At 38.9% G+C, this 9,526-nt stretch overlaps 1 protein-coding gene across 2 annotated transcripts in view; it reads right to left on the bottom strand.

The window, feature by feature from the left end:
• The window catches only part of Itch (itchy E3 ubiquitin protein ligase), a 94,877-nt gene that overhangs the window by 35,829 nt on the left and 49,522 nt on the right, over positions 1-9,526 (bottom strand). For both annotated transcript variants that reach the window (XM_021192073.1, XM_021192072.1), the window contains 5 exons: positions 8,369-8,564; positions 5,933-6,028; positions 4,207-4,381; positions 3,373-3,442; positions 681-765 (listed from right to left, as the gene is read on the bottom strand). In XM_021192073.1, coding sequence (XP_021047732.1) covers positions 681-765; positions 3,373-3,442; positions 4,207-4,381; positions 5,933-6,028; positions 8,369-8,564 — 622 coding nt within the window. The remainder of the gene's footprint in view (positions 1-680; positions 766-3,372; positions 3,443-4,206; positions 4,382-5,932; positions 6,029-8,368; positions 8,565-9,526) is intronic.

Here is a 9,526-nt window from a genome sequence, read left to right as displayed (position 1 = left end):
CTCTCTCTCTCTCTCTCTCTCTCTCTCTCTCTCTCTCTCTCTCTCTCTCTCTCTCTCTCTCTCTCTCGGCAGTATCTCACCATGTTGACCAGTCTACCTCTGCCTCTCAGTGCTGGGGTGAAAGATGCAAGCTACTGCACCTGACCTGAGAATTACTTTGAGCATGTGTTCTTTTTTCTTTTTAAAACAAGGTCTTAGCTAGCTTTAGAACACAGAATGACAAACAGCTCAGTCAAATCATTGTATTCAGTCATCAAAGCATTAAAAAGGCAAACCTGCGATGATAATCTCTTCATATATGAACCAGCAAGTTCTTATAATGCATATTATACCACACAAACACACACACACACACACACACACACACACACACACACACAAACACACACATTGAGATGTCAATAACAACTACAGAATCTTTTTTTCAGTTCTGTAGCTGTATTGGTGGGAAAGAAAGAAAACCAATGAGTTGTCCCTGGGCCCTGCCCCATGAAACTCATGAAACTCAAGCTCTTCATTACACGTAATGATTAATTACATTATAGGTTAATTACATTACAAGTAATTATTTTTCTTCTTCAAAGGTATGCAGGTAATTGTTTAAGGTCTTTGAGGAAAATACATAAATGAGTCATAAGGTAAAGAACCTCTAGGGGCCACATACACACTAAAGCTCTTACCCTTGGCTTCTGGGGTCTTCCCACTGCGTAATCCGAGTGTTATGGTTGACAAAATACACTCTGCCGTTGCTATCAGTTCTCTTCTCTTTATTAAAAAAAATGAAAAACACAATATTAATGCTGGAGTAGTTTTTCCCTCAAACTAAGACAAAATAAGCTGACTCTGCCCCTTCAGTGATTGCTGGTTTTATAACGTCTGTATAAAACCACACACTTTGTACACGTGAAAATGTATTCTAGCTTTTGAGCACATGCCTTTCCTCCATTTCACTAATCCAGATATTGGGATAATCTTTTTGTACACTATGTAAAGATGTGTCACTGTCTTCCTTTACCTGCCTAAGGCACCTCCTGACTAGTCTAATAAAGGAGAGGAGAGGCAGGACTTCCAGGAATTCTGGGGGAGAATCAGGCTAGGGTGTTTGCCAGCCAGAAACAGAGGAGAAGTAACAAGCCACATGGCAGAATGTAGATTAGTATAAATAGGTTAATTTAAGTTATATGAGCTAGCTGGGAACAAGCCAGCTAAGGCATCAAGCATCCATAATTAATAGAAGTTTCCGGGTCATTACTTGGGGAACTGGTGGGTCAGAGACAATCAGCCATGCCCACTTACACTTTTAAGAGTTCTTTCTGTTTCTTGGTGAAATTAAATATTACTTTGGGGCTGGAAGTGATGTCTTTGTACTTAAGAGCACTTATGCTATTCTAGTGGACCCAAGTTCAGTTCCCAGCACCCACATCAGGTAGCTCACAACTGTAACTCAAGAGTACTTGAGGTTATGCCGGGCGTGGTGGCGCACACCTTTGATCCCAGCACTCGGGAGGCAGAGGCAGGCGGATTTCTGAGTTTGAGGCCAGCCTGGTGTACAAAGTAAGTTCCAGGACAGCCAGGGCTACACACAGAAACCCTGTCTCAAGGCAAAAAAAAAAAGTAAAAATGGTGTGTTAGTCATCATCACCATAGAAATGAGTCCAAGTTCTTCGGCCGTAAAACGAAGGGTGGGGGCTGGAGAGATGGCTCAGTGGTTAAAAGCACTGGCTACTCTTTAGAGGTCCTGAATTCAATTCCCAGAACCCATGTGATAGCTCACAACTGCCTGTAACTGAAGTTCCTGATCGGATCCACTCTTCGGTAGGCACCAGGTATACCCTGATACATATGCAGGCAAAAAATGTATAGATATAAAATAAAAATGAACATAAATCTTAAAAAATTCATAGAAGACGGAGTACAAATGTGTAATCTTCAACTCTATACAAACAGCAGCGGTGTAGAAACAAAGCATACAATCTAGGTCTAGCAATGCAATGTCTGTGTCTGACAGGTCAGGTTCAACACCAAAGGGCCACACCTCCTTTGCTAAAGGAGGTTGTGTCTTGTTTTATATCAACCATACACTGACCACTCCACTACCCTAACCATCAAAAGACTCTGCCTCCAGACTAACACGCGCACACACACACACACACACACACACACACACACACACACATATATATATATATATATATATATATATACGCACACACACACACACACACACACACACACACACACACACACATATATATATATATATATATATATATATATATATTCTTCACTCAGAGAAATAGCCTATTTTGTTTGTCTCATGGTGGCTGTATATATGCCTAGTGGATGGAGATATATACATATACAAGCATATTTACGCACATGCATATGGAGCCCAGAGGACAACCTCACATATGTTCCTTCTCAGGGACTGCTATGTTTTTTGAGCAAGGAGCAAGAGTTTCTCATTGACCCAGGACTCATTTGACTGAGCTGGCCTAGCCAGCCAGCAGACACTAGGGACACAGATACCCTCCCTCAGGAGTATAAATGCCTGGCAGCACACCCATCTTTCTTCACAGATAGTGGGGAATAAACTCGGGCTCCACACTTACACAACAAGCACTTTACTATCTTCCTGCCTTTGTTTGTTTTGTTTGGTTGAATCAGGATTTCCAAAAGTTGATGATGCTGGTTTTAAACTCAGTGTGTAGCCAAGGCTGGCCCAGAACTCCCTGTGCTGAGATTATAGGCATATACCAATCATCTCTCTGGGTTATTACTAAAATGTTTTGAGTATAAATGGTTTTAAGAAAAGAAATAATGGATATTTTTCAAGATAGATTATGTGTGCTTCCCTTATATGTACATGCCTGGCTTCCCTTAGTTTTTTAGATCAGTCTCTCTCTGAACCTGGAGGTCAACAATTTGACTAGGCTCGCTAACCAATAAACTTCAGGGATCTGTTGATCTCCTCACCCTCCACGGGGTTGCAGACATGTGCTATCATGCCTGGCTTTTTACCTGGGTCTTAGGAATCCAACTCAGGTCCTCCTGTTTGCATGACAAACAATTTTCCTACTTAAGCCACTTCCCCAACTCAGCTTCTGTTCACTACAGAGCATCTGGTCACAAGTATTTGGTGATAGTAACAGACCCTGGAGCCCCAAAATATAAAATCTTGTGAAAATGACTTTCTTCTCTAAGTTTAGCATACTTGAGTTCCTTCCAGATTATTATATTCATAATCTGTTTCTTTTCACTTTTTTGCAATGCTAGTGACTGGACTCAGAGCTATACCCTTGCTAGACAAACATTTCCAGCCCTGATTTTCTAAGTAACAGATTTTTTAAATTAAAAAACTGATGTGCTTACCCCATCCAGGTGGCAAAGGACCAAGGGGATCAAATTCTTTGTTTTGTGATGTAGCAAACAAATCTTGATTCTATAAAGAATAAAAATAAATTAAACAAATATAATTCACAACATAAGCACATGATCTCAGAGCTAACGTATGAATTCCAGTATGACTTACCTAGCACGCACAATACAACATATTCTTGCAGAATTAACACCTTAGAGAAGTTTTATATAGTACCAACATACTTTATTTTGGCTAAAAAATATGCTTGAAAACCCTATATTGGGTTCATTTTTATTAATCTTTTCTCCACAGCACTAACTTCTTTTCTGTTGCTTTTTAATAGGAAAGACAGAATCCATGACAAGAACAATATCTACAGCTGGCAGCACCTGGGCTACCACCCTACTGCCTTCCATTAGTGCTTCCTACGATGCACACAGGCAGTGTTTAAACACTGAAGATTGTTTGTTTTTTACAAGAGTTCTGCCTGCATGTACACCTGAATGCCAGAAGAGGGTTGTAGATCTCATTATGATGGTTATGAGTCACCACACACTTGCTGGGAATTGAACACAGAATCTCTGGAAGGTAGCCAGTGCTCTTAACCTCTGAGCCTTCTCTCCAGCCCAACACTGAGGTTTTTTTTTTTTTTTTTGGTTTTTCGAGACAGGGTTTCTCTGTATAGCCCTGGCTGTCCTGGAACTCACTGTGTAGACCAGGCTGGCCTCGAACTCAGAAAACCGCCTGCCTCTGCCTCCCAAGTGCTGGAATTAAAGGCGTGCGCCACCACGCCTAGGAAGGATTTTTTATCAGTTATACTAATTAATAAATCAACAGTCCCTTACCCCATAGATGAATCTCTGGTTAAACTGCTGCATTGCTCCCTGAAGCTGACTACGTTGTAGCTGCCATTGTTCATAGTTCCGGACAGATTCCAAGGTTGGCCTCTGCCATGTTGTGGTTCTTGTGAAATGGTCAACATAATAAATACGTCCCATATTGTCCACACGCCGTTCCCAGCTAAAACAGAAAAGAAATCACTAATTTAAGAAAACGTGTACAAAGCATGTAAGATTTTTTTATTTTGAGAAACTACTATTTTTCTCTTTGTGCTGAGGACCAAATCCAGGGCCTTACACATGCTGCTGAGTGCTGTGTCACTGAGCTACATTCTCAGTTCTTTCTGATGTACCTGAAATCATTAATTCATATTTACAAACTGAAATTCAATGTTTCTAAAATTTTGTCCTTTAAAAGTCTGTAACATGTATCAGTGAGGTTTTTTTAAATGTAATATACATTCAGAATAAGTCTCAATTAAAAAACAACTTATATAGGATACAACTACCTTTTAACTTACTTGTAATAAAATAATAACTTTAAGACAAAAAAGTTTTTTCTTCAAATTATTTCATAACACACACACACACACATACACACACACACACACACATCAGATTCTTATGGTGGAAACAAATTAACACTATTGCCAGCATTATTATAGATAGAGTTCCTCATCAATATTTAATAATAGTATTACCTGCTAATTCAACAAGTCAAACCACCTTTAGGTATGCATTTCTCTAAGGGTTAGTTAATATCTAGCAAAGTTAACATTTTTCTAAAGATTTTTATTTCTATGTATAGGTACATGTGTGCTGGTGACTGCACAGTTAAGAAGGTACTGGATGCCCTGGAGTTTGAGTTATAGGCAGTTGTAAAGTGCTTCATGTGAGTGCTGAGAAACAAATTCACAAACCCTACAAGACCAACAAATGCTCTAAGCCACTGAACCATCTTCAACCTCAGAGTAGATGTACCCCTCACCCCATATTTGCTATATATTCCCTTTGAATTAAAAGTATATTTTCTTTCAATTTTATATAATATATACATTAAATGCTCAGTACTATGTTATCAACATGTCCTTAATTTTCTGAGCCATTTGCCATGACTGTAATATACATTAACTTTAATAACAGAGACTTTATCTGTCTCTGTAATTCTTTTCTTGGGATGGAGGGGTTAAGACAGGTCTTACAGCACAGGCTGGCTTCTAACTCCATGTACAGCTGAGGATGACCTTGATCTCCTGATCCTCCAAGTTTTACCTCCCAAATGCTGATAATTCAAACAAGTGCCACCATGCTTAGTAGAGTGATAACTCTTGAAGAAACTAATTTAAAACTGTGTGACTCTTTTCAGAGAGAAAAATACAAAGAACAAGAATTATGGAATCTTTAAATTAGAAATGATAAAAATCACTCATCATGGTATGGCAGCATAGGTCTGTAACCCCAGAACTTCCAAGGCTGACAGGCTGAGGCAGGAGGATCAAGAGTTTCTTCTGGAATATGCAGTGACACTCTATCTCCAAAAACAAACAGTAACACAGCAACAGCCCTCAGCATGCTCGGAGCTGGCGCTCTACCTCTCGGCCTTCTAGTCTGTGTCTAGCATAAAGCAAACAAAGGAAAGGAAGAGGAGAACAGGGACTGTAGGAAACCAACCACAGGTATGGCACAATTTGTTCTTCTGGATTAACTGCCATTTTTAAATTCAGACACTTACCCAGGAGGTAGAGGTTCCGGTCTATCCCATGTTGTTCGCTTTTCAACATGGTCTACATAGTAAACACGCCCATGCTGGTCTACTCTCTGCTCCCACCTTAAATAGAAATCAAAGACTAGTAAGAACATTTTGTATTAATTTGGCTTTTTAATCCTGACTATACCTTTTCACCTTAAAAATTAATCATCTTACATAACTGAAAAAAAATGAGCCTGTTAGTCTATACAGGAAAAAAACAGAATTAAAATACAATCAAGAAATGTCATCTAAAAAGAGAGGGAAAAGCCCAAGAGTGAATGAGTTTTCTTTTTTGTGTGTTTGTTCTGGAAAAAAACATGCATTTCAAAGCCAGCCAGTCAATCTAGAAGACCAAAGTGTCTCAATCTAATCTGGCTATACTCACAACCCGAGAGGAAAAGAAAGCATCAATGCCTGAAACCTTAACAACTGAGCTAACCAAGGGCAGCATTTTGACTACATTCTAAAAAAAAAAAAAAACAACAACAAAAAAAAACCAGAATTCAAAGCGTAAGTCTTTATCAAAAATTTTCTTGCACATTACAGACTAGCCACTGTAATACTCTTATCTTCTGTGCAGGTTTGTCGCCAAAGAGAAGAAAAAAGCAGAAAACCACCACAGTTTGTTCCTTTCACAATTATTTGCTTATTTATTTTTATGTCTATGGGTATACAGACATGTCTATATGCCACATGTGTGCCTGGTGCCCACAGAAGCCAGTAGAGGACATCAGATCCCTTGAGAGTGGAGTTACAGACAATTGTAAGCTGCCACATGGGTGCTTAGAATCAAAACTGGGTCCTCTAAAAGCAGCCAGTTCCAGATCTTAAACCTTTTTATTTTTAATTTTGTTTTTTAGATTTACTTTAGTCTATGTGTATCAGTGTTTTGCCTGCATGTATGTATGTGCACCATCTGCATGCCTGGAGCACATAAAGGTCAGAAAAGATCACACAATTATGATCCATATAAGTAGTTAAATTCTCATCATGAGTTTAACTTACCAGTCAGCAAGTAACTTTGACTGGCATTCTGAGCCCCGAACATGAGTTTTTGTTTTGATTTGCGTGTGTGGTACTGACAGTAGAACTTGGAACTTCACACATACTACACAAATTTTCTACCACTAAGCTATACACTTATCCCTGACTGAGCTTTCAATTTGAATGTCGCAATGTATATAATGTTAAAAATAGGAGTTGGGGGCTGGTGAGATGGCTCAGTGGGCAAGAGCACCCGACTGCTCTTCCGAAGGTCCCGAGTTCAAATCCCAGCAACCACATGGTGGCTCACAACCATCCGTAACAAGATCTGACGCCCTCTTCTGGAGTGTCTGAAGACAGCTGCAGTGTACTTACATATAATAAAAAAATAAATTTTAAAAAAAAAAAAAAGGAGTTGGGGAGATGGCTAAGTGGTTATGAACACAAAGCCGGCTGTCACTCAGTCTAGGGATCCAGCAGCCTTCTTTATCTGGCAGGCACCGTCCACATGTGGTGCATATTCAGAGAAGACAAGCAGGCACACACAGACTTCAATTTTTAAAAAATTAAGTACAAATTAAAATGGGATTATAAAACTAATTTATGAGTTTAAATTATTATATTGCCATGAAGATTTTATAATGAAAAATTATTTGAGTATTTGCTTTTTCCCTACCTCAGAGAAGCTGTATTTAGTTATATAATTATTTTATTACTTGGTTTTTGTTAACTTTCTATGGTGGTGGTAGAGTCCCACCACAGAAACTGTTTAATTTTCCAAGTGTAATGGTGCAGTAGAGGCAGAGGGGTCGGTACTTCAAGGTTACCGTAACTTACATAGTGAGTTTGAGGTTAGTGCAGGGTATGCAACAGTCTACCCTCAACGCTCAAAAAAAAAAAAAAAAAAAATCTGGGGGACAGAGTCTCATGCTGCAGCCCAAGTTGTCCTGGAATTCACAACAATCCTTCTGCCTAAGATACCCTAGTGCTGAGATTATAGGCATGTGCTAAAATACTTAGCTCATTTTTTTCCTACTTTCCAAAAAAAGAGGCAGTACTTAAATTACATAAGCTTTCTTAGATTTAAAACTCCCCAAATCGGGGGCTGGTGAGATGGCTCATCAGGTAAAAGCACCCGACTGCTCTTCCGAAGGTCCTGAGTTCAAATCCCAGCAACCACATGGTGGCTCATAACCATCCATAATGAGATCTGGCGCCCTCTTCTGGAGTGTCTGAAGACAGCTACAGTGTACTTACATATAATAAATAAATAAATCTTAAAAAAAAAAAAACAAAACAAAACAAAACAAAAAAAAACCTCCCCAAATCAATTAGAATTACTTAAAAGACAATTATGAAAGAATATACTATAATCCTTTTCAATTAATGAGTACACTCAAAGGCTTAAAAACCCAAATAGTAACGGTTACTTACCCAGGTGGTAGGGGAGCTTGGCTTACAGTATTTAGGGGCCTAGGGCCCGAGCCTCCAGATATAGTAAGAGGAATTATTAATCCAGATGTTGCTCCTTCGGATGTACTTGTATTTACATTTGTATTTGTTGGTGGCAAGGAGCCTGTACTAGATCCATCACTGTCAGAATTCGTGGATGGTGAGCCATTGACAGAAGCTATACAAAGTTTGGGTAAAAGAGAAGTTTTTGCTTTCTGAAATCTAAAACCAGCACAGAATTTTAATTTAAAAATTAAAATGTAGATGATAAATAAAACTTAAGATGTGGATATATGGGTCTCATCAAACTACACAGCATATATTACTCTGAATTCATAACCATATAAATAACTACTTAGTTGATTTTCGTGGTGCAAGGACATTGTGTATAACAGACAAGTATGAGCTACAACTCCTAGCCCAGGAAAATCTTTTAGAATAAAAAACCATGGGTACCACTTTCCAGATCCTTAAAACTGCCTTTTCTCTGTGACCCTGAAGAACTGAGACTAATTTCTGATGTTGGTAATGGGTGTACTGATGCCTCTGACAGCTAACTAGAAAACGGAGAGTCTGTATAAATGCTACGAAATAAATGATACTCATATTGTTTTTACATGAAATATGAACTTTTTTTTTGCTTTAAAATTATCATTTACGGACTGGTGAGATGCCTCAGCGGGTAAGAGCACTGACTGCTCTTCCAAAGGTCCTGAGTTCAAATCCCAGCAACCACATGGTGGCTTACAACCACCCGTAATGAGATCCCTCTTCTGGTGCTGTCCGAAGACAGCTACAGTGTACTTATGAATAATAATAAATAAAATCTTTTAAAAAAATTATCATTTACTAGTAAGCTTGAATTATTTTTATTGGATTTATTCACTTATTTTTGGTGTGTTTGGCTTGCATGTATGTCTGTGCACACCACATGTGGTACCTGGAGAGGTCAGAGGAGAGCAGCCCTGAAACAGGAGTTATGGGTTCTGGGAACTGAATACAGCTCCTCTGCAAGAGCAACAAGGACTCTTAACAGCTGCGTCCTTTTTCCCACCCCCAGCCCCAGTCAGCTTTTTAAGAGATATAATGGACTAAGCAACCAAATTCATTCTTTCTTTCTTTCTTTCTTTCTTTCTTTCT

Source organism: Mus pahari, chromosome 3 (genome assembly GCF_900095145.1).
Source record: "Mus pahari chromosome 3, PAHARI_EIJ_v1.1, whole genome shotgun sequence".
In the NCBI taxonomy this organism is placed as follows: Eukaryota; Metazoa; Chordata; class Mammalia; order Rodentia; family Muridae; genus Mus; species Mus pahari.
This window is presented reverse-complemented; position numbering and strand designations above follow the sequence as displayed.